This window comes from Dipodomys ordii, unplaced genomic scaffold (genome assembly GCF_000151885.1).
Source record: "Dipodomys ordii isolate 6190 unplaced genomic scaffold, Dord_2.0 Scaffold33, whole genome shotgun sequence".
NCBI lineage: Eukaryota > Metazoa > Chordata > Mammalia > Rodentia > Heteromyidae > Dipodomys > Dipodomys ordii.
In genome coordinates, this window is record NW_012267249.1 from 9,898,777 (window position 1) to 9,925,018 (window position 26,242).

The window sequence follows — 26,242 nt, forward strand, 5'->3', positions numbered from 1 at the left end:
TGCAATATCTAGTATATGTATGAGTCAAGCGGAAAAGGTCAGATAATGTGATGTTAGGAAAATGAACCCTTAGATATGTATTTTAATGTTTTTTTCTCTTTCATGTGATTGTTTCTAATGCATTTATAAGATTATTTCTTTGTTGCTTTGTATGTCCCTCCCACACAGTATAACCCCTGCTATCACTATATTTGATGTCAGCATAACTTCTGGAGGAGATGGGGAAAAACCAGTCGTTTAAGGATACAGGTGGACCTGTTGCAACAATGAGAAGTACAAGTTGTCATGTCCAAAACAAGCTTTACAATGTCGGTGGGGGAGGGGAGGAGAAGGATTGGGACTGGTGGGGGGAGGGGGGAGGCTGGGAAGGGATGTGAAGGGTAAACAAAGGAGGAGGCTGCAATGCTTGGTAAGAAATGTACGCATTATCCTGACCATGTAATTGTAACCCCTCTGTACAGTATGTTCACAAATAAAAAAAATTAAAAATATAAATAAATAAAAAAAGAAATTGACAGTTCACTTCTAAATACAGTAGCCTCAGGATATGAGGAGAAATGAAGATCAAAAAATATGTTCAAGGTAATAAGCACAGAATTACTCACAATTGGGACACTAGCTACTAAATGTTCAGCAGTAAGGAAAGCATTTATTTTAATCACTAAATAATATTCTGTCTTATGGTTTATTAAAATTGTATTTTTGAAACATTGAAGGGTCAATGGAAATAGAAAAAAGCTCTTCATAAATAATCTCAACTATGGAAAAAGGAAATGCATATTTCTGAGTTTTTCTATAAAATGAAAGTCAATGCACAAGTTGCCAGCATTTATTTCTAGGTGACAGAATTATGATTTTGAAAATATTATTTTTATTTGCTTCACTCTGTCTTTTCAATCTTTACACATTTACAACAGAGTATATTTTATTATTATTTTTTAAAGTGGCATTGAAAACCACTTCACTTTATGCCACTTAAGGGCTTAAAGTTTCAGTTATAAAATATGATCAATCCTAGATATCTGCTATAAAACATCATGCCTATAGTAAACAATTCTGCATTGTGCACTTAAAATTTTGTTAAAAGGATAGATATTATAAGCTCTTATGATGGTAAAAGTTTTGTAAATCAAGACATTTGATTTGGCCTTAAGATTATTCCCTTCTCAGAGATCTGAAGACATTCTTTTAAAATTAAATTTAGTACATAATGTAAAATCAGCCACATGACATAGCAAATAATTTAATCAACTTTTCATTTATGAAATAATATTAATAAATCCTGCCAATCTCACAAAAGCAGCTTAAGAATGAAGTAACTCAATATTCTGAGCTTTATGAAAGAAAGTTACCAACTTACCTTACCATTAAAGTTTCATATAGCAATGGTTGAGTTAGAATACCTTAGCATTCATTTTGTCCTCTTCTGATAATATTTCAGGTTTCTGAATGTCAAAAATTTAATGTTCATAAACACTAAGATTGTAACTGTATTGCAAGCGAATAATTACAATAACTTATCAGCTAGTATCAAAAGGTAAAATGCCAAGTCTAAATTTAATTATTGTTTAAATGTTTCTCCCTACTCGGGGAGGTATTCTTTTTTTAATAAGTTTTTTTATTGTGAACATACTATACAGAGGGGTTACAGTTACATGAGCAAGGTAATGAGTACATTTCTTATCAAGCATTGTTGCCTCCTCCTTTGTTTTTCCCCTACATCCCTTCCTTCCCACCTCCTCAACTACACTCCCCCCCACCCCAATTGTAAAATTCATTTTTCGACATAGCATCTTGTACATCTCATTGTTGCAATGGGCCATCCTATATCCCTACTGGGAGGTATTCTTGATGAACAAAATACCCAAAACACATCTGGTGAGAGAGACAAAGTCAGAATCTGATGCAGAGCCAAATTAAGAAACTAGATGATAGTCAATGAAAGTCTGGTTGTACTTAAAATATGCTCTGAAATAAAAATGTTATTTTAAAACATGGTAAGTGTTCAGAAAATAAAGACAATAATAGTAGCATTGAATAGCTACCTATAACTAGTGAATAGTTATATAAAATTGTTGAATGTTAAAATATTTAATTTACCCTAATGAAAGCTTTTAAATTCCTTTAATTCTACATACCTGTTATACAATTTAAAATCTTGAGCTTCTGGTTTTAACAGATCAAATATAAAATGCCAGTTTTATCATTTCATTCATTGCTGAAAGTATAATTGCATTCCAAATGATTCTCTACAAAGCATCTATTCTTTTACTGACATATATCTAATGGTTAAGTTCTTCTTATTTTAGCTCTGATTAATTCATTTATGCAGTTGAGAATGATAATTCAATATTGACATTTTGAATGCAACTAAAGAACTTTTATATGACAATTACGATATTATATTCAAATGTCTTTGCACTAAATATTTGTTATTTCATTTTACAAACTGAGGAAGTATTTTATTTCAAAGATTTCCATCTTTTTCATAAATTAAATGCTATTCTTCCACAGAAAATGTCAAAAGATATTTAAATGTTTGGTTGCAGAAAAGTAATTCATATTAATCCTTCAAAATCATAGCTATTTTTCTTTTCTTTGATAGCTAAGGAAATAAGAAAGCCAAAAATACTCTTAGAAAAGCATTATTATAACATCAACTCTACATTAGCCTAAGGTAAAATAAAATAATGATGATGATGATGATGATGATGATGATGATGATGATGATGATAATGGTACAATGAAACAATGACTATCGAGTCCCAGAAAGTATATAAAATTAATATCAGTGGTGAACATGTGCAATGAAAATGTCTCACTAAAGTGAATTTTCATTAAAAGCACCCTTTAGTTATAAAGAAGGTTTTAAAATATATGACATTAATTTTCCACTTTGATAATTAGCCTTTCTTCACAAGGGGAAAATAAAATGTGATCATATTCTATACAAGCCAAGTTGTAAATCAAATACAAAAACCCATAGTCTCAACCTCAGGAGATGTTTCAAAACACATAAATGTTAGAATTGAAGTACACCAGTTGACACGCCAAGTATTTCTATACCTGAAGCTAAGTATGGTAAAGCATCTCTGTAAGCACAGCTGCATGGGAAGTAGAGGCATGACAACCACTATTAGAGGCCAGCTTAGGCAAAGATAAGAGGAGATCAAGTCTTAAGGTTTAGCATATTTGCATAGCAGGTGCAAGATCCTTGGTTCAAGTCTCAACACCAGAAAAATAATTTCTCTACTTGAAAGTAACAATATCTCACTGATATACTTCATTTATCACTACAGCCCATGCTCCATGAATACTCTAGTTTGAACGATAAGCCAGTTTAGTACCATGGCAGGATCCATACCAAAAAGTCTGTCTTGAGAACTTGAATACCTAATATTCATATCTTAGATTCTGGAAAGTTATACCTGGAGATATTAATAACATCAAAATAAGTATACTACTAAACAAAATTATTCATATGTAAGAATCTTCCCATTTATTTTAACTAGGGGATTAGGTGAGAAGAAATTATTAAAAAGAAATCGACACATAGTAAACACATATCTTACATAACAGAATGAAAAGCTCCTTTTACACATTACCTAACTTAACTCCCTACAGGCTTTTATTAGGTTGAAAAAATTGTTAGCTCCAATAGGGTAAAAAACATATCCAAGATCAAAAAAGTGCCAGAGGTACCATTTAAATCAAAGTTCATCTGACATACTGCCTCTAAATACAAACTTATAGTATGATAATGGTTGAGATACTTACACAATATTTTCAAATAAATATTTTGGAATAGACTACAAGGAACAGCCTTTGTTGCCATAAAGAATGGTATCTTAGATTTATATCTTTTCTATAAGCATTATTGAAGGTCAACTGTATGCAAGAAGACACTATTGGGTACTAGATCATAGAGGAAGAGAAGGTTATAACAAGAGAAAAGAATTTCTATCTTTAAAAATATGTAATCCAAGAAGAGAAATATACACATAAACAAACAAAAGAAGATAGGATGAAAAATGCTGACAGGTGTTTTTCTCATAATACAAAAAGCATGTCTAATAAATTCTAATCCTTGTTTCAAGCCACAGAAACAGTATATCAAGTTAGGGAAGTTATATTTCCTCTTTAAGTATGAGTGCCTCCATCCAATAATAATATATTAATAGAAATAATAATATATAATAGAAAATTTGAAGACGATTCTATAATTTTTGTCAAACAATTAGTACATAATAAACTCATAACTGCTAATTTCTCCTGGTATTAAATTGTAAACATTTGATAAGTGTGATCAGTTTTCCTACCTGTAGTGTAGGTTGAAGGGATATGAGAAACTTTAATGCTAGAGATGACCAACTAACAAGTTATGCTCATGGCTATACACCATATGACACTATAAAAGATCAGAGCTACTTAACTATTCTGAACTTCACTTATGAATACAGAATACATACAACAGTATCTACACAATTGGCAGTTTAGATAAGAGGCCAGTGACTTAAAAGGACACATAAAAATAAAATAATACCTTATATCTCTGGCATAGAAATATTTTTATATAGTGAGAGAGAGTTATTAGATTTGTAGGAAAAAGAAACAGTAAAGAGAGAAAAGAAAGTAGGTGGGAGGAAGGGAGATGTCAGGCTAATGGACCCACACCATATGACACATTATAGTTCCAGCTATGGGAGACAAAGAATGAAAGGTTCACAGTTTAAACCTAGGTCAGGTAAAACATTAACAAGATTCCATCTCAACAAAAAGAGTTAGATGTGGTGACATATGCTTATTATCCCAGCTATGCAAGAGGAATTATAGAAGAGGATTATAGTCTAGACCAGTATAGGTTAAAACATAAGACACTGCCTCAAAAGCAAAAAGGACATGGGCATGGCTCAAGAGCATCCCCTTAGCAAGCTCAAGTCTCCAAGTTCAAACTCCAATCCCACCGAGAAAAAGAAAGAAAGAAAGAAAGCTTACCTTCAAGAGCTCTTCAAGTGCCCTGTTAATCTCAGAAATAAATATTACAGTTTTTTAAATAAACTAAAAAAATTAAAAACATAAAAATTGGCATTTTACTTACAATTTCTCACAACAGAATCCTTCAAATCTTAAATGATACATTCCTTTATATTAAATTTAATTTTTAAGCATTTTTGTTCTTTCATTAAAATCTGTCATTGTGTTAGTGTTTTTCTAAATACAGTACACAATGTATGAGGTTAACAAGGGAAGACGACACTGAAGTACATTCAGTGTTTGTTATGCATTACACTTTCACCTATATACAAGTAATTCATACCATAATAGCCCAGATTCATGAAAGGAAAAGATTCATTCACTGCATTAATTCACTATAATTTTGGAAATACTGACAGGTCTACCTTCAAAGGCTAAGCTTAATGAGTGATTCATAAAATTACATTCCAAACAGTAAAAAAAAAATCCAATGAGTATACAACAAAATTAAGAAGAGTGACAGAAGGGATGGGTAGAAGAGGGATGGGTGAGAATGTTGAAACGGGTGACACAGATCTAGATTTACTGTATTCATAAACTTGTTCATTAAATGGCAACTCTTTTGTACAATTACTTGAAGATAATAAAATTACATTCTATGTAATTCATGCATTCTAGTCTATCCATTCTATCTATCTATATTGAGATAATATAACTATTATTTTGATTTCCTAATAGTATGTATCAGGGAATATAAATCCCTTTGAGAAAAAAAATTTATATATTTTTGTGGTAAGATCGAATCAACTGTTGGTAAGTTGAATTCTAACAGTACAACCTGAAAATATTATTTTTGCCAGTCCTGGGGCTTGAACACAGGCTCTGGGTGCTGTCCCTGGACCTCTTTGTGCTCAAGTCTATCTCTACCACTTCAGTCACAGGACCACTTCCCACTTTTTCTGAGTATTTTATTGGAAGAAAGAGTCTCATAGACTTTTGCTTGGGCTGGCTTCAAACTGTGATCTCAGATCTCAGCCTCTTGAGTAGCTAGTTTTACAAGTGGGAGCCACCAGCACTGGCTCTGAAAATAATTTGAAAATCAGTATTTTCATATACTTACATCTGTTTTCAAGATGAAATCAAATCTTACATTAGTGTATCTATAGATATATAATAAGGCACAACAAAATCACAAGAAATATTTTTTAAATTTATTATTCCTTTATATTTTATAGATTGACTATTGGGTTTACCCTGGACATAGTAATCTGCAGGATCAGTTTAGATTATATTCAAAGTCAGACAGCTTCACGAATTAATCTAGAAAATAGAAAAGGTGCAATAACTGAATCCTGAACCATTTCATTTTAAGAAGGTAAAGCAATGAGGTAGAACCAACCAGATATAAACAAGTGGCTACTCAGGGAAAATAAAAATGAGTGATGTGGGTGTAAAGGTATATATTGAAGAAAACAGAATAGAAAGCAAATGAAATTCTACTTATAAGACTATAAGAATATGTTAATTCATCTACTGAGGAGCATCTGGGCTGGTTCCATATCTTAGCTATGGTAAATAATGCTGCAATAAACATGGTTGTGCTGATAGCTTTAGTATAGCCTTGTTTGTGATCATTTGGGTAAATGCCCAGAAGTGGTATTGCTGGGTAATAAGAGAGCTCTATGTGTAGTCTTTTGAGGAACCTCCATACTGCTTTCCAGAGTGGCTGAACAAGTTTACATTCCCACAAACAGTGTAGTAGCATTCCCTTTTGAAGCCCCTCCAGTATCTGTTGTTTTTAGATTTCTTGATAATGGCCATTCTAACTAGAGGGAGGTGGAATCTCAATGTGGTTTTGATTTTCATTTTTTTTATGGCCAGAAATGTTGAACATTTCTTCATATGTCTATTGGCCATTCTTACTTCCTCTTCAGAGAAATATTTAGCCCACTTTAAGTCTTTAGCCCACTTATTAATGAGGTGGTTGTTTCTTTTTGGATTTGTTATTGGGGGATTTAAATTTTTGAATCTAGTATATTTTAAATATGAGGCCCTTGTCTGTTGTATGGCTAGTGAATACCTCAATTTGTGGGCTTTCCATTTATCTTGCTGTGTATTTTGCCATGCAGAAGTTCTGTAGTTTAATTCACTCCCATTTTTCTAGCTTTTCTTTTACTTGTGTTTCTGTTTTTTTTTTTTAAAGAAAATTTCGACCTATGACAAGGAGCTCTAGTGTCTCTCCATTTCTACCTGTAATGTTTTCAGGGTATCTGCTTTTACCTCGAGGTCTTTGATCCATTTGGAATTGATTCTGGTGCACGGTGATATATAGGGATCTAACTTTAGTTTCTACAGATCTTTAACCCATGTTTATTGCAGCATTATTTACCATAGCTAAGATCAAGAAAATGGATCAAGAGAATGTGCTCTCTCTCTCTCTCTCTCTCTCTCTCTCTCTCTATATATATATATATATATATATGCTTCCATCAGAAAGAATGACACTGCCCTGTTTGTAAGGAAATGGAAAGACTTGGAAAAATATTAAGTGAAGTAAGTAGGACCCAAAGAAACATAGATTCCATGTTTTCACTCATTTATAATAATTAATATGTGTCTAGGGTAGTCCTAACAGATGAGCAAAACAGCTCAGTAGCTATGTACATATAACCATATAAGGTGATACTAAGTGAAATGAACTCCAAGAGAGTTAATGGAAACAAGAGGTTTTGCTTTGTGGTCATTTTTTTATATGTCCTACATGATTTCTTTTTTCTTTTGTATTTTTTCCTACGGTTTTCCACCATTGTACTGTATTTGATTTTGGTATGCTGGGTATTGTATGTATGTTTATCTGAATTAGGGAAGGGAAGGGGAACAAAAAATGGTGAGATAAAGGACAAAAGGGAAACCAATACAATGGTGATATTCACAAGACAATATGTTGGAAATTATCTGTACAAATTGGGGTGGGGGAATGTAGGGTGAGAAAGAGGGAGAAAAATGAGGAAAGGTATAACAAGTTGGACAAGAAATGTCCTTATTTATATAACTGTAACCCTTCTGTACATCACATTTAGAGTAAAATTAAAAATTTTAAAAGACAATATGTTGAAATGAACTGTACTACTTGGTGAGAGGGAGTGGGGAAGGAAAAGTGGGAGAAAAATGAGGGAGAGTGTAACAAGTTTGACAAGAAATGTACTCAGTACCTTATGTATGTAACTGTATCCCCTCTGTATATAACATTGACAATAAAATTGCTAAAAAGAATATATTACAAGAACCCTAATTTAGAAAATAAGGAGGCATTAATGTTCTTGAGAAGAGAAACTTTGGAAGAGGGGTGGGGTTCAAAAAAGTGTGATTCCAGGGGAAAATTTGTTCCAGGAACCCCAGCCAGAAAAATATTTCAATGATTCTTTTTTTCCTACAAATGAAAGCAATAGAAGAAATAGCTAGTGAGACTGTAGGACAAAGAGAAAGGTGATTAAATATAGAACTGCATACTTATATTGTAGTTGAAATTATAGAGAAAATAACAATAATGAATATAGAAGAAATAATACTAGATCATTTGTGACTGCATGTACATTTTAATAAGGAAATTATGGGCTAGCTGGGTACAATTAATCAAGACAAAAGAAGTATAACCTCAGAGGCATTTTGGAGATTATATGATAGGACTTTCCCATTACAGAACCAGAGAGTTTTGAAGATTATCACAAATTATCTTCCTATAACAAACACAGAGAACCTGGTCTTGGGAGGCAGAATGATTTCAAAGGATGACCTATAGATGTCCACAAGATTCTGGCTGCCCAGTACTACCTCAAAGCTCTGTTCCTCACATTCTAGCAGAACTACTTGGCCACCTAACAGTAAGCTACGAAATACCTAGGTGTCTCACAGGGAGTGGCTGCCATCCCTGCTATCTCATATGTATCTCCCCATTGTATTTTGGAGGTATGCTTGACTTTATATGTTCATAGCTAGAAAGCAATAATTTGTTTCAGAATCATACCTCCATTTCTGAAATAGATGCCATTTAGTTGACATTCTGGACTTTAATGTTTTAAGTTGATGGTAGAACTAGTTTAAAAACCTTTTGAGGCCATTAGTATGGAATGAACATATACTACCTGTACAACATAAATGAATTTTAGGGAGGATATCTGTTGTCTGCATACCTGTGTTCTTCCAAAATTCAATTATTGATGTACAATCACCAAAGTAATACTTTTATGAAGTGAAGACTTTGGTAGATAATTCTATCAGGAAGCCAGAGTCCTCATGAATGAGGTAAGCACCCTTATAAGAGACCCCAGAGAAATGCTTTCCTGTTACAACATGTGAGAATACAAAGAAGTCATCACATATGAACCAGAAAGAGAGGTTTCATCAAAAACTAAATCTCCCATCATCTAGGACTTCGTAGCCTCCAGACTTGTGACAAATAAATCAGTATTGTATAAAGAACAAGAATTTTGTTAAAGAAGTCCAAATGTGGTATATTGAGCATAAAATATAAGTGGAATGATTAGTCTCAAATATGAACAGAAATGTAGATAGTTACTCCAGTGTAAGAATGAAATAAAGAGGAGCACAGATGCAAGTAATTCCTTATTTATGGTAGAACACAGATGCAAGTAAATCAATAGAAGCTTTAGGAATTTTGCCTCTACTCTCTCTATTTACTGATTATGTATTCCCATCAGCTACTATGCTAAGCTATAGGGATATAAACACTTAAAAGCATGATCCCAGCCTGGGAAAGATTATAATTTAGATTTCTTGTTTGAATGACAGAATAGATGGGGATACTCATACATTCAAATAGGAGGAATACCCAGATTAAGGAAAATGAGTTTGTGTAATGCTTCTAAAACATTCACTTCTTTATTTTCCACAGCTGAATTTATGAAATCAGTCAATAAATATAATTCCATTGCATCTTCTGAGTTCTTTACTATTACTAAAATTATATAAACTAGTGTACATATATGTATATGTCATTATTTCCATATTTTTATTTTTTCCCTGAGGCTCAGTATAAGCAATGAAATATTACTTTAAGAATTCACTCACCTTTATTTATAAGATGATTTCTTTGTTGCTTTGTATGTCTCTCCCCCACAGTATAACTCCTGCTTTCACTGTATTTGATGTTGGTATAATTTGTGGAGGGGAAGGGCAAAAACAAATCGTTTAAATAGGGATGCAGGTGGACCCATTGCAACAATGAGATGTACAAGTATTATGTCAAAAAAGGAACTTTACAACTTGGGCGGGGATAGGGGGAGGAGGAGATGGGAAGGGATGGGAAGGGGAAACAAAGGAGGAGGCAACAATGCTTGATAAGAAATGTACTCATTACCTTGCCCATGTAATTGTAACCCCTCTGTACGGTATTTTCGCAATAAAAAAATTTTAAAAATAAAAAAAGACTTCACTCACCTTGCCAAAACAATTTACTATTCCTAAATTCTTATAATAAATATTAGGGAAAAGCATGTTGAATATATCATTAAAATGTTCTGTTTTCCTACTACGATAAGAGTTAATTTATGTTTCTGACATAGACATATGTAGATAATTTGTACATAAGTATGATTCAAGTTAGCAGTCAATTGACAATCTGTAGAACATAAAAATCCCTTGTATATTATGGCAGTTTACCTCTACATTATTTCATTGTTATAGATTCTTAAGTTCTCACTAACTTCTGAAAAAAACATGCAGTGATAATATATGGTTTGTTCCCTGTTTGCTTTTAGAAATAAAAATACTGAATCAAAATTAATAGGGAAATTGTGAACTTAGTACACAGGCAACTGAAGAAAACTCAATCCATGTAAATATGAAGTTATGTACTATTGATGGAAAAATAGTATTGAATATTACATTTGTCAAAATATTTTCTATTACCCCAAAACAATACTAAAAAAATGCTTTCCTAGTAGAAACCAATGAAACTTTTAGGAAACCAAAAAATTACGTTTCAGACGAAGTGCTACAGAAAGTTCAATTTCTAAAATAATTTTTTGAAATATTAACAGAATTATAAAGTTACAGGTGTTTAAGCCAAAATTCAACAAAGGAACTTTGCAACATATTCTCTAATACATCATTGCTCTAACTAAATAGTCTGTGGTCAAAACAAATATCATTCTACTATACATTTTGTCTGTAACTCACAAGAACTTACCATACACCTAAATTTTTTTCAAAAGTAGATTTCACATTGTTTGTGTTAGCTTTTATTGCCACACAAAATACCTGAGAAATGTGTGACAAAATACCTGAGAAGACAACTTCATGGTGGAAGGATTTGTTTTGGTTCATGGTTCATGGGGAAAAGCGTTTAAGGAAACTCTTATGGAAATGATCTAAATGCAAATAAATCATGCCAGTGTGATGAGAAAAGTAGATGTGAATCTCTGAGATGAAATACCTGGGAAAGACTCCAAAGCTATGAGATTTAATGCACTGAAAAGTACAGCATTTGAAAAAAACTTAAACAGGAGCTGTAGAAATGCCAAGCTCAGAGAGGAACAGCATTCTACAACACTCTGGTTCCAAAGGGACTCTAATTAACTTCTATTTCTAAAAATTCAACTATTGACAAAGTATTTTCTAAACAATATACCAAGTGCTGATAATCACATGTAAATTCTGGTCGCCACCTAGTGAAAAATCTCATGACTCCCCAATGGTAAGCAAAGGCATTATAAGGAATATGAAGATATAGAAAAATAAATTTGAACTTTTTACTAATATGGAATACTACATTACTAATATCACATTCCAAATAATCATTGCTAAAAACACACTCTCCTACTATAAATTGAAATATTTTGTCTTCAAGCTGTGCCCAGACATGTGTAAGAAGTTTATGAAAAAATAGTCTTATCTCAAACCCCTCAGTCAACATCACCTAATGCTACTCCTTGTCTCCAGGTAAAATCGGCCTCTCATTCTTTGGTGACTATAATACCCTATACAGATTTGACTTATTTATGTTTAATCAATAGGTGTTTTTGATCTCCCATTAGGTATCAATGTACTAAATGCTAGAAACATAGAATACTTGGTACAAGAGACAATACTGTTCTCATGGCATCACAGGTAACAGGGTTTAAATATGTGATAATAAATAAAGCCCAGAAAGACTGGTATTAAGTGCTAAGAACAAAAATAAATTTAGAAATGGTAACAGGGGGAAGAAAAAGCAATCAAGACATCTCTCTAATAAAATGACATTTTAAGAGAGACCTGAATGAAACAAGAGATGTTTTCAAAAGAAGGCCCTGAAGTAATAAACATATATAGCACATAGTGTATTTAAATGAGAGATGACAGTAACTTGAATATTTTTAGCCCTATAGCTCTTTAGTATACCATCCAAGTGTGAGCTCCTTGTGAACAAGGATTCTATCTAGTTACTTTTGAATTTCCATTGCCTAACATGACACAGTAAACTATCAATATATGTTCTAAGAGTAATAAGAACCTAACCTTTCAACTTTTCCTTGCATAACATAGTCTCGTTTATTATTGATGGATAGATGCTGAATCCTGGCTATTCTCTTGCCTTTTCTAAAGGCAATGACTGTTTTCAGACTCATTTTTTCCTCTTCGTTTCATCCCAGCATAGTACAGTATAAATTTAAGACGCAGAAACGTTGAAGGAATAGCTAGATACAATGATATTAAGACATCTGAAATAAGGGATAAATGCCTGAAATCCCAGGACATCAGAGTTTTTTTTTTAAGAAATAGTGAAAATATTGAAAACTACCTTTCTTAATACCTAATCTCCATAACTACCATCCTTAATTCTCCCTGGTATCCTTTTATAAGCACAACCAGAGTCTTAATTTGGGTATGTTTTTGGGATCCAGAGCTAGCTCAGAAGAGAATAACCTCATCCATGAAGACTGAGAGCATAGTGCCCCAAAATCATGCATAATGCTCAGGAATGGTATTAGTTGCAAAGATAGCAAAGTTCTAGGTGGTAGGTACATGTAATAATATAGACAAAACATATTTTTGGCTTGTTAGTAGATCACATCTAGATGGTAGCCAATGATTAGACTAATGAAAAGTGATTTGGCTATAGAAATGATGGAAACTTGGCCTACTGGCCCAAATTCATATCTAGAAGGCAAGTGTCTAAGCAATATTGCAGGTTCGGAAAGATGCAAATTCTAACATGGTAAACTAGATGGCTAGTAAGACTTTGGCCCAGTAAAGAAGGTAACAAGAAAAACAAACTGTGCAAGCCCTACTAAGAGAAATAATGCAGGAAACACTAAACTAATGATCAGGAAAGATTTCTTGCACATAAATGACAGATTGGTTGTACCAGCTCTACTAAAGCTCACAGGTAGCATTCTTTGATAAACAATAGCTCAGGGATCGTAGGAGAAAAACAAACAAGTGGGTAACAATTCTCGACAAGAAACTCATTACTCATGTAACCGTAACCTCTCTGTACAGCATCTTTACAATAAAATAATTCTTTTAAAGAATAGCTCAGGGATAGGACAGTCTGGGATAAAACCCAAAGCCTATTGGCAGTATAACTGCTAGAATCTAAAAGAAATGTTTGAGTAAGAGCTGTTCAACAAAACTAGAGGTCTGTTACGCTAGAAGACACATTGCAGACCTGCAAACCCAACAACTGTATTATACCTATCCATCACTTCTCCACACTCACAACCTCTTCATAGAGAATGTGTTTTACCTACATCCCTAGACAAGCATCCTTAATACTTATGACCACTCTCCTTGACCACAGTTAAACAGATTCCAAGCTAGGCCAACCATCTTTTCCTTCTGCTAATTTGGAAATAAAATATAAAACTGAGTTTGTTAAATTATGTTGAGCAGTCAGGTCAAAGTCAATCCTATTGTAACTGAATGTCACAAGTTTGAAACAAAACCAAGAGCCTCAGAAAGATAGCCAGAAGGTGAAGAATGGAGAATTAAGGTTTAGGAAGAAATAGATTCTAGATCATTCAAGCACAAGCATAAATAGAAAGAAGAGGAGGTTTCCTGATAAATTTCTTGTTTCTTTTATTCATTATACTTAGATTAAAAATATCCTTTGTCATCCTAAAAGAAACAACAGCCCTATAAATAAGTGGGCTAAAGACTTAAAGAGAGACTTCTCTGAAGAGGAAATAAGAATGGCCAATAGTCAAAGAAGAAATGCTCAATCTCTCTAGCAATGCAAATCAAAACAACATTGAGATTCTACCTCACCCCAGTTAGAATTGCTATAATCAAGAACTCTAATAAGAACAGATGCTGGAGGGGATGTGGCCAGAAGAGAACCCTACTGCATTGTTGGTGGGAGTGTAAACTTGTTCAATCACTTTGGAAAGCAGTATGGAGGTTCCTCAAAAGACCCCACATAGAGCTCTCCTATGAGCCAGCAATCCCACTTTTGGGCATTTACCCAAATGATCACAAACAAGGCCATACTAAAGCTACCAGCATAACTATGTTTATTGCAGCATTACTTACCATAGCTAAGATATGGAACCAAACTAGATGCCCCTCAATAGATGGAAAATGTGATATATATATATGAATTATATATATATATAATTCATATATATATATATATGAATTCTATGCTTCCATCAGAAAAAATGACACTTTTTCATTTGTTAGGAAGTGGAAAACCTTGGAAAAATTTTTTCTTAAGTTAATTAAGCCAGACCCAAAGAAACATTGGTCCCATGGTCTCCCTTATTTGCAATAACTAGTATATGTCTAGGACAAGCAGAAAAGATCAAAAGATACATATATATGACCATATAAGATAATGTTAAGCAAAATGAACCCCAAGATAGGGACACAAGTGGTTTTTTCTTTCTTGCTATTGTTTTTAATGTATTTATAATGTACTATGTGATTTTTTTTTCTTTTGTATGATCTTCCCCCATGGTATAACCCTGTTTCCACTGTGTTTGATTCCAGTAAACTGCATCTTGTATATACATTTTTCTAATTTGGGGAGATGAAGGGAAATAACAAAATGCTGAAATAAGGATACAGGTTGACCCATTGTAACAATGACATGTACAAGACAAGAAGTTGAAAATGAACTTTACAGCTTGCGGGGGAGCTGGGGAAGGAGCTGGGGGGTAGGGAGGGAAGGGATGGTAGGGAAAAAACAAAGGAGGAGGTAACAATGCTCCTAGAAAATGTACTCCTTACCTTACTCATGTAACTGTAACCCCTCTGTACAGTATCTTTACAATAAAAAAATATTTAAAAATATCCTTTGTTTAGTGAAAACAGAATTCTTTCACAAAGTCTTTCTTGAAATATAGTTTTATTCACTAGAACTTTGAAGGTCTTTAATAGCATGTAATTCTCATTTGCAATACTGTTATTTATAGTCCTGTGTTAAATATTCAGATCCAATTATAATTATCCTATTCTTAGATGATATTAAGCTATACTTTAAATATCATTTGATATTATTAGATCTTGTAAGTCCCCAAAAGAATAAAACACACAAAGAAAAAATATATACCCCCTTTTATAAGAAATAAAATAGGCATCCAAATATTACTTATAAAACTGCTTCCCATCTTTTAGCCTGTTTAGCTGTATGAAAGGTTAACATCTAATTCCATTTACAATGCTGATCCAGCAAGAAAGAAATTAATTTGGCATTAGAGTAGTAACATCAATTTCCCATGTAACTGAAGTAATGCATTTACTGGAAAGAGATTAATATCAATTCCATAAATCATTCACATGCTTTTTCCGGAGTTTGAGACATCTGAGTAATGTCATATATGTGAGCTGATATCACTTTATGCATACTCCATTCATTAATCTATGCCTGAAGCTGCAGAGGAGTTGTCTGTAGAAAATACAAAATTTGGAAAAGATTCCATCTTTCTGTTAATTTTTGAGACTCATGTTAGATTAAGGTAAGTCAAATGTTGCCATAAATAAATCCACACAAACAGCCAGTATTTTTAAGGAAAAAAACATTTAAACATTTGGTCAATTAGCTGTCTAGTTAATATACATTAACTTTCTACTTAATATACATTTGATAAGACAATGAGTAAATGTCAGTGTAAAGACTCCATTAATAATCCTCTATAAAACAAATGCCTGAAAGAAGAACTGAGTCCAAGCCGCTCTTTTAAATAGTTTTTTAATTGAATTCCATTGTCCTATAATCAGTTGTTTGTAGCAATATTAGTCAGAGCTCAAAAAAGAAACAGAGCCAATAAAATGTAGGCTGTGTGAGAAAGGGTATATCTCAAGATTTATTATAAGAAATTGTTTTGTTCGATTATATACTAACACAACACCAGATCTGCAGTTGATGAACAGAAGAAGCCTATGGTGTAGGGAAGCCTATGGAATAGGCCCTCAAGTGATTGAAAAACAACCCTCAAGTGAGGGAGAACAATCTGTTTTAGAGACTACTGATTAAATGTTATTTTCATCCTCACAGAACTACCTATAGCTGCCAAGGGAAGAGAGTGTCAAGTAGAAAGCATGGCCATTAGAAATCCTGTATGCTTCAAAAGAATGTTAGAGCTAAGACTAGATAATTAAATTACATGACTATGTCCCTTGCAATTTTGTTGCATTGTTCTCTACAAGTCAACATAGGCATTATAAATGCCTACAATTGAGGTCAATAGTTAAAACAAAATAATCCATACATTTATAACTAATTTCACCTGAATTTCTATTGATCCTATACAAATTCTTTTAACAAATATTTATTGAGCACCTATCATGTGTCATCTACTTCTATGAGAGAAAAATTCTACCCTCATTGAGTTTATATTCTACTTGAGATAAAAATGCTGATGAGTAGGTAAAATATATATGATATTAGTGGTAACATAAGGAATGAAAAGTAGAACAGAGAAATGGTCAGTGAAGAAGAGTCCAAATTCTATTAGGAGAAGACCAGAATCTCAGAGGAGGAATCACCCTTGTTTTCACTGTATTGATTGTCAGGGCACTGCATCTTGTACATACACTTCTCTAATTTGAGGCGGGGAAGGGAAAAAAATGCTTAAAGAGGGATACAGGTTGACCCATTGTAACAATGATATGTACAAGACACTATGTTGAAAATAAACTTTACGGCTGCAATGCTTGATAAGAAATGTATGCAATATCTTGCCCATGTAATTGTAACCCCTCTGTACAGTATATTCACAAAAATTAAAATTAAAAAAAAGAAAATAAACTTTACAACTTTGGCTGGGGGAGAGGTAGTTGTGGAGGTGGGAGGGAAGGCATGATAGGGGAAAAACAAAGGAGGAGGCAACAATGCTCAATAGGAAATGTACTCAGTACCTTGCTCATGTAAATGCAACCCCTCTGTACAGTATTTTTACAATAAAAAACATACAAAAATAGAGCTTATGTGTGCAGACAAAATGGATGTCCAGGTTTTTTCCTTAATTTTGTAAAAATGACTATGTAAAAATATAATGTTTTTGACAGAATATTTTGTCCCTCTACTATGTTTATATTATATGGCTTAGTCTGAAGTCATTTAAACATTGTTAGTTTTGAAAATGTATTCATGCAATTTTACTTTATTCTTTATGTTTAGTGTTTTACTTTGGAAGATTTCTATTTGTTTTAAAATCCTCTTGATTTTAGAGAAGGCTAAGACTTTTATAAAGGTAGACATCTCCTCCTCCCTGTCTTTCAATCTGCTATGGAAAATCAGACTGGAAGCAGTGTAGTCAAAGAGAATGCAGTGTTTCAGGGGGAAAAAAGCATCAAAATTTAGTTGCACTACTCACCAGTGCCATACCTTGAGCTGATCATTTAAACCTAGCACTTCTGTTGGTCTTTAAAATGGATATGTATTAAAACATGAGCCTTTCATGGTTGATGTATATTAGAAGTAACTTAAAGGCTAGCAGAGAACCAGTGATCAGTACTGATATGTAAAAATAAAACCTAGAAAAGGAAGTAAGTCATTTTCTGTTTATGAATGGGCTGGGGTAGAAGACATGAAAAACACACAATAAAAGATAATCTTGCAGCTGAATTGAAATGTTCTTTATGAAATGTTCTTCTAGGAAGCACAGTTTTCTTCCTCTCTTTAGTTTTTTTTACTAACGTTGTTTTGATTTGCATTTCTTTTTTTTCTTTAATTTTTTTTATTGTGAGAATACCGTACAGAGGAGTTACAATTACATGAGCAAGATAACGAGTACATTTCTTATCAAGTATTGTTGCCTCCTCTTTGTTTCCCCTTCCCATCCCTTCCCATAATCCTCCCCTCCCCCCACCCAATCCTCCCCACCCCCACTCCACCTGGCTTAATTCACTTAATATAATTTTTTCCAAGTCTTTCCATTTCCTAACAAATGGTGCAATATCATTCTTTCTGATGGAGGCATAGAATTCTATTGTGTATATATACCACATTTCCTTGTTCCATTCATCTACTGAAGGGCATCTGGGTTGGTTCCATATCTTAGCTATGGTAAATAATGCTGCATTTCTTTTATGGCTAGAGAAGTTGAGCATGTCTTCATGTGTCTATTGGCCATTCTTATTTCCTTTTCAGAGAAGTCTCTAAGTCTTTAGCACACTTATTTATTGGGTAGGTGTTTCTTTGAGGATTTGTTGTTGGGGGATATAATTTTTTGAGTCCTAAGTATATTTTAGATATGAGACCCTTGTCCACTGTATGGCTAGTGAAGATCTTCTCCCCATCCATGGGCTTTCTACTAGCTATGTCCTTTGGCATGCAGAAGCTCTGCATCTTTATGCAATCCCATTTGTCCAACCTTTCTTTGATTTGTTGTGTTTCTGGGTCTCCATTAAGAAAATTTCTGCCTGTTCCAAGGAGACCTAGGGTTTCTCCTATTCCATCCTGTAATGTTTTCAAAGTGTCTGCTTTGACTCCAAGGTCTTTTATCCATTTGGAGTTGATTCTGGTGCAGGGTGATATATAAAGATCTAGCTTTAGTTTTCTACAAGTGATTAACCAATTTTGCCAGCACCATTAATTGAAGAGGCTGCCTTTCTTCCATTCTATTTTTTTAAGCTCCCTTATTGAAGATTAGGTGGCTATAAGTCTGTGGGCTCATTTTTGGGTTTTCAATTCTATTCCCTTGATCCTGAGGTCTCTTCTTGTGCCAGTACCAAGCTGTTTTTATTACTGTGGCTTTGTAGTAGAGTTTGAAATTTGGAATTGATATTCCTCCAACACTGTTCTGTTAAGGATAATTTTTCCTATTCAGGGTCTTTTATTGTTCCATATGAATTTTTGAATTGAATAAGCTCTATTTTTTAAATGTAAGGGCTGGTCAAGAACACAACTCACTGAGATGGCATAAAATAATTACACATTACCTTGCTCAGAAAATTACAGTATTGGAAACACTTTGAATCATCAGTGTTTACCACACTATTAAAACAGTAATTCTCCTGAGGTTCAGCAATATGACTTCTACTAGGATCCTGAGCTATGAGAAGCAGCAGGTAGTGAGTGAGTTTAAAATCTAGACTCTCTTAGGACTAGGAAGGTGCTCAGTGGTAGAGTGCTTGCCTTGTATGCATGAGGCCCTGGGTTCGATTCCTCAGCACCACATAAGCAGAAAAAGCAGGAAATAGCTCTGTGGTTCAAGTGGTAGAGCGCTAGCTTTAAGCTGAAGAGCTGAGGGACAGTGCCCAGGCCCACAGTTCAGGCCCCACGACTGACAACAGCAGCAACAACAAAAAGAATTAAATCTAGACTCTCCATGTATAGGAATCTCAAGAAACAACAGAGTAATTAAAAGATAGACAAACAGATAGATAACCATGTATACCTACATATAATTCAATAAGGTCAGTAATCTATTAAACAAGTAAAATTCCAGTTATATAAGTTCATTGTTGGTTCAATATGAGTCAGACACAAAGAAGTTATTAACTACAGTATCATAATTACCAATAGTTCTCAAATAGAATAGCTAGACAAGCTGAGGTACTCCTTTATATATCATAAAACATATTGTAATTTCTCCTAAATCCTGAATATGCTAATTTTTCTTATAAAGAGAAAATGATTTATAAGGTATGGCCTGGCATGAAGCGGAATACTAATAAGAAGGAAACTTGTATCCAATCTATGTTAAAGAAGTCATTATATAAAAGCACTGAACAGGGACAATGAGGAGTTGTGATAGATTTTAAGCAATAAAGAAATATAAAGATGATTTGTATTACTGGCAGTGTAGAGGATGGAACAGAGAGAGGTTGAGCCAAATCTAAGAGGCTAGTTAGAAAGCTGCTACTTGCACAAGAGTATGTATTTGCAGGACCTGGTCTAAGAAAGAAGTCATAGAAAATGTTAGCCAGGTGTTGGTGGCTCACACCTATAGTCCTAACTACACAAGAGGCTGAAATCTTAGAGTCATGGTTTAAAGGCAGGCTGGCAGTAAAGTCTGTGAGACTCTTATCTCCAATTAATCACAGAAAAATCCAGAAGTGGTGCTTTGGTAAAGTGACAGAATGTTAGTCGTGAGCAAAAGAAGCTTAGGGACAGTGCCCAGGACCAGAATTCATGCCCCAGGACCAGTTAAGAAAAAAGAAAATGTTAAATATTATAATCATCTATTTAACTACAAGTAGAGAAAACCAAAAAAATCATTGCCTAATATTTTCTCCTGTTATTGTACTGGGAAAGAAAGGCAGAAATTCCATTAAGAACAACTTAGTTATCTGAGTGAGTATCAACACTCTGAATTAGCAAAACAGTACAATGATGCATATGGATCAGGGAACTCCACAGGAGATCGGGGATACACAGCAAGGTTGTGGAGAAGAAGAGACCAACTAGCAGGGAGACACATAAAAAACAAGTTCTAAATGAAGACTATGATAACTGATTAAAAAGGTAAAATACATTAATTCTTTGAGAAAAAAGACAATGATGAATGATTGCAGATAGTGCTGATGAATTCTGAAGTAAAGAAAGTTCATTTACTCAACAGTTTTAGAGAATTCTTAGTAAAGGGGAATACTCTCCATTTCCGACAGCAAATTGAAACTTTTCATTGCCTGGGAGGGCAACTCCATCTCCAGCATTTGTGCCCTGTATGATAGTAGGAGAATCACAGTTGTCATTCTGACATGTTCTATTTTAACTAGAAAATTCTTATCATTCCTTCAAGACTTAACTGATCAAAGTATGCTATAAGAAGAATTGTCTGTGGCTAAGTGTGGTAGCACAAACCTATATCCCCACTTTCTCAGGAAGATCATAGTTTGAGGCTAGTACTGGAGAAAAAAGTTAGCAAGACTCCATATAAACCAACAATCTTAGTGTGCTGTTACATGCCTATAATCCCAGTTATTCAGGAGGAGAAGGTTTGTGGTCTAGTCCTCTAGGAGATCCTATATAAAAAGTAATTTGCATTCAACTTCCTGAATAAGGCAAGCTTTTGCTATCATTTTTATTACCCTGTATTTACCTCTATTAAAATTAGTAGAACTATACATTGTGGTTACTCCAAACTAACCTAGACATAACTAACATAACTCTAATTGTAAATTAGAGTTTGCTTTAATCACAGCATTCATCAGGTTTCCCATTAATCTCCCTTAAGCCATGTACTATATTTTTCCCACAGGGTAGACACCTAAAACAAAGCTGCTAGCTGGTAGACTGATAGAAATGTAAAAATCAAGCAAGATTTTATCTTATCCATTAAAGTAATCCAAATCAAATCATTATATATAGTTTTAAAGCTCTAAAACTTCTTCCTTAAACAAGACACACCAACTCATTTCTGTGAGAATAAGGAATATGCTCCAGCAAAAAGACTGAATGTTTTGTTGTTCCTTAGAGACTGTAAATCAAGAATTCACTATTTCAAATATTTATCGGTATCTCTCAAAAACATTATAACTTTCTGTGAAATAATTTTTCTAACTTTAAAGGTTAATATTAATAATGTTCTTGGTCTGAAGTGAGCCTAATTTATTTTCTTCTATAATCACTTATTTGCTACTTAACTTATGGAATTCAGTATCACATTTTAAACTAAAAGTTACAATTGAACTATGCTCGGTGCATGCCTCCAAGATTAGTGCTATTATAACTCTCACGTAGTAAACTGGTTATAAGAACATGCTATCTTGTCAGATTGACTGAGTTCTATTAAGTAGCAAGTATATTCTCAAAAAGGAACTATTGCACGATTCAAATAGGGAGAAAATGTTGTTCCTGTATGGACATTATTCAGGTCTGACTTGAAAACAACACTATAACACTGAGTTATGGGATAAGTCTGTTCTCTCAAAATTTATGTTTGGAAATCTTATCTCCCTCTTAGAAGATGACTTTACTGGGAGTTAAAGTCTTGATTACTTCTAGAGATAACCATGTTCAAAATGAGATAATTAGAGTAAATCATAATCTAATTTAACTAGTACTTATAAGAGAAAGGTGAGACAGACACCAACACAGGGAATACTGCAGTGTTAAGATGAAAGATTAGAGTGTAGCTTCTCCTACAAAAAGAAATGCCAAAGAAGGCACCAGCTGCTAGAGGACAAAAACTAAACAGAGTTCAGTTAGAAGGAGGTAGGCTTGTTAACACCATGACATCAGGCTTCCAGAAGGGTGAGAAGATGTATGTCTAGTGTTTAATCAGTTTAATATGTGGTACTCTTGTTATGTTGACCATACCAAATTAAAACAACGTGAACTAAGCAAAGGGGAAAATACTGCATAAGTTACCAGAACTAGGTACCAGTGGCTCACACTTATAATCATCGCTATTCAGAAGATTAAGATCTGAAGATCTCTATTTGAACAAGGCAGGGCAGGAAAGTCAGTGAGACCTATCTCCAATTAATTACAAAAGAGCCTAAAGTGGAACTGTGTCTCCAGTGGTAAAGCACTAGCCTCAAGCAAAGAAAAAGAAAGAAAAATTTTAAAAAAGCTCAGGGACAGTGCCCTGAGTTTAAGCCCCAAGACTGACATATAAAAATATAAATATAAAACATAAATAAAAAAGCTAAGGGAGAGTGCCCTATGTTTATCTCTCTCTCTTGATCTCTCTGTCTCTCTCTCTCTCTCTCACACACACACACACACACACACACACACATACACACACACCAAATTTCTAATTGATAAGTAGAACCAATGTTCTTAGGTTTCAAAGAATAGTTATATAAACTGACACTGACATTCTCTCTCTTTCTCTGTCTCTCACACATTATTCTTAACTATAGAATATGAACAATTATTTGTAAAATAAGATTATGCATACATTTCTTGTTATTATTTTCAACATAATTCAACCATCTGTTATCAAGAATATAAGGAACAACAAGAATGTAAGATATAACAAGAGCCAAACCCTACTAGATGGGAATATACAAACAAGTCCCAATTGCCCCTTTTAGAATATTCACAGAATCTGTTAAGATGCATTATTACTTTTGATTTGTTTATATTGGATTGTTCTGTAATCTCTTTTAAAAAGGAAAGCTTTTTTACCAAAGATGTTCTGTGAACATGTCATATACATCTAGATACATAGGAGAAAATTATGAAATAATCATTTGTAATAGTCAAATCATGCTATTTGTTCTAAAAGAAATGATATCACCTTTATATTGCTAGAAATGAAAATACATTATGTCCAAATTTGTATCTTAATTATTTACTTTTCCCCATTATGGTAAACTATTAAGTGAGAAGAATAACATTGAATGATCATAACAAACTCAAAGGTCTTTAACATACTTACCACTTTCAAAGCATGCATCAAAGACAAGATGACCTTTCTTGGCTTGTCCACAGTAACCATTTGGAAGTACCATATATTTGTTTACATTTCCTCCAATGGAATCATCATTTCCCATATCATTGCCTATATTTAAAAAAATGAGACTCACATTAAACAGAAATCTAAGTGAACTGAGCATTAGAAATCCAATAAGGTTTTGAACATCAATTTATCTTCATTCATACTCATTGACTAGGCAAAAATATGCAGACAGAAATTAATTAACTATACATTGTAGTACAATAGGAAGACAATACATTTTGAAATCCAAAAATATAGGCTAAGATCTCATTTCTACTATATAATAAGTCTCTATGATCTAAATTAATCAACTTAATAGCCTTAAACCTCAGTTCCTCTACTTCATTATAAAACACCCTATCTTCTTAAGCTACATTATGAGAATTATATTTAAAAGTATCTACTCTCATTATTGAAATCCAAAATATGTTCATTAAATTACATCACCTAGTTAATAATTGGTAATGTATTTAATGTGTCACAATATATATTAAGTTGTTTTTGTTAAGGTTTAATAGATGGTATTAAGACATCTAAATGTTCTATCACCAGAAACAATTTGAAAAATACTAAATTAAGATAAGAATTAAGTACTAAATTATAGTAAGGGTGTTAACAAAAATGTTATCCAAACTTTCAGCCCTTAACTATTTCAGCAGAGGTTTTCATACTTTCACAACCCAGAGTGCATGAAGTAAGTGTATAAGAGCAGTTGTATACAACAGTGCTATGAAAGCTATTTGACACTATAATCATGGTCCAAACAGAGAGTAAAAGATGAGGCAGTTGCAAAGATACTTTCAACTAAAAAAAAAAAAACTTGGTTCATACTTCTTCCAGAAACTATCACTAAGTGGAAAATTATATAAGAAACAGGTCCTTTCAGAATTCAATGACAAGCAATGATGTCCAAGAAAAATGAAGTGAGGCTGACAATAGCCTCAGCTTTTAGACAACTGACAAATTTTTGGAACCTGGTGCAGCAAAAAAGAACATGGTGGTTTCTTGAGTTGGGAAGACAGAAAAATGAATTTGAAGAAATTGGGAGCCAATTGAAGAAATTGGGTGTCAAACCACAAAAAAAAAGTACTAAGAAACTGCTTGAGTCTTTAATTGAATAGTAAGCCATATAGAATAAATCCACAAGGCGAGGCATGAATGACCTGAAAATTGTAGAAGATAATCGCTAAAACACAGTGCTTCAAACATTTGAGTTTCAACTACCCAAAGTGGAGAACTCATATTTAAAACCCAAAGGTGCATATAAGACCCATACACAGAAAACTAAAAGTAAACTAATAATAGACATTGAGAAAGATGTAATGAAATAATAAGGTATACCATGCTCATGGACTGCAAAATTCACTACTGTTAAAATTAACAATTTTCTAAAAACTGATCTAAGAAAAAAATGTAATCTCAATCAAAATTGTAACAGGCTTTTGGAAGAAAGTAACTAATTGAATCTAAAATGTATATGGAAATCTGGGAACTTAAAATATACAAAGTCAGGCCCTGGTGCTCATGCCTATAATCCAGGGTACTCAGGAGGCTGAGATCTGAGGATTGTTGTTCAAAACTAGTGTGGGAAGAAAAGTTCATAAGATTCTTTTTTGTTTTGGTTGTTGTTGTTGTTGTTGTTGTTTGTGGTCATCGAGCTTGAACTCTGGGCCTGAGCTCTGTCCCTGAGCTCTTCAGCTCAAGGCTAGTGCTCTACCTCTTGAGCTACAATGATGCCAGTTTTCTGGTGGTTTATTGGAGATAAGAGTTTTACGGCCTTTCCTGCCCAGATTGGCTTTGAACCGCGATCCTCAGATCTCAGCCTTCTGAATAGCTAGGATTTATAGGTGTGAACCACCAGAGCCTGGCTCGTGAGATTTTTATCTTCAATTAACTACCATAAAGCCAGAAATGGCATTGTGTCCTATGGTATAGTACAAAAGTTTAGGAACACTGCCCAAGCCTTGAGTTTAAGCCCCAGGACAAGCACAAATTATATATACACAAACAATTATGTAAAATATTAAACATCCGGAAACAAATTGTATGATATAAAGACTGATTTTAAAGCTCCAGCAATCAATACAAGTATAATACAGGCAAATCAGTGGATCAAAATGAAGACTAAAAAATTACATCTAAATGCAGTTTCAATAAATGTGTAAAAAAATTCAATTCTGTAGCCACCAAAGAACTGCTAATCAAAACATTTATTTTTTCATCATCTTTAAAAAGTTGTACGAAAGGATTTTAATTTGATATGTTAGATTTTGAGTACAATGCATCTTCATTAATACCTCTTTCATCTTTCTACCTCATCTTTCCCAACCCAACACATACCAATTTGCCTTCCATTTTCACATATGTACACTGAATGTTCTGACTACATTTACCCAACCTTCCTCTATTAGTCTTCCACCTCC

General features: G+C 33.5%; 1 protein-coding gene across 1 annotated transcript in view; it reads right to left on the reverse strand.

Annotated features, from left to right (window-relative positions):
- Positions 1-23,874, reverse strand: part of Agbl4 (ATP/GTP binding protein-like 4) — a 977,755-nt gene extending 953,881 nt beyond the window's left edge. The window contains exon 1 of the mRNA XM_013016801.1: positions 23,760-23,874. Coding sequence (XP_012872255.1) covers positions 23,760-23,874 — 115 coding nt within the window. The remainder of the gene's footprint in view (positions 1-23,759) is intronic.
- Between the last annotated feature and the right edge of the window lie 2,368 nt (positions 23,875-26,242).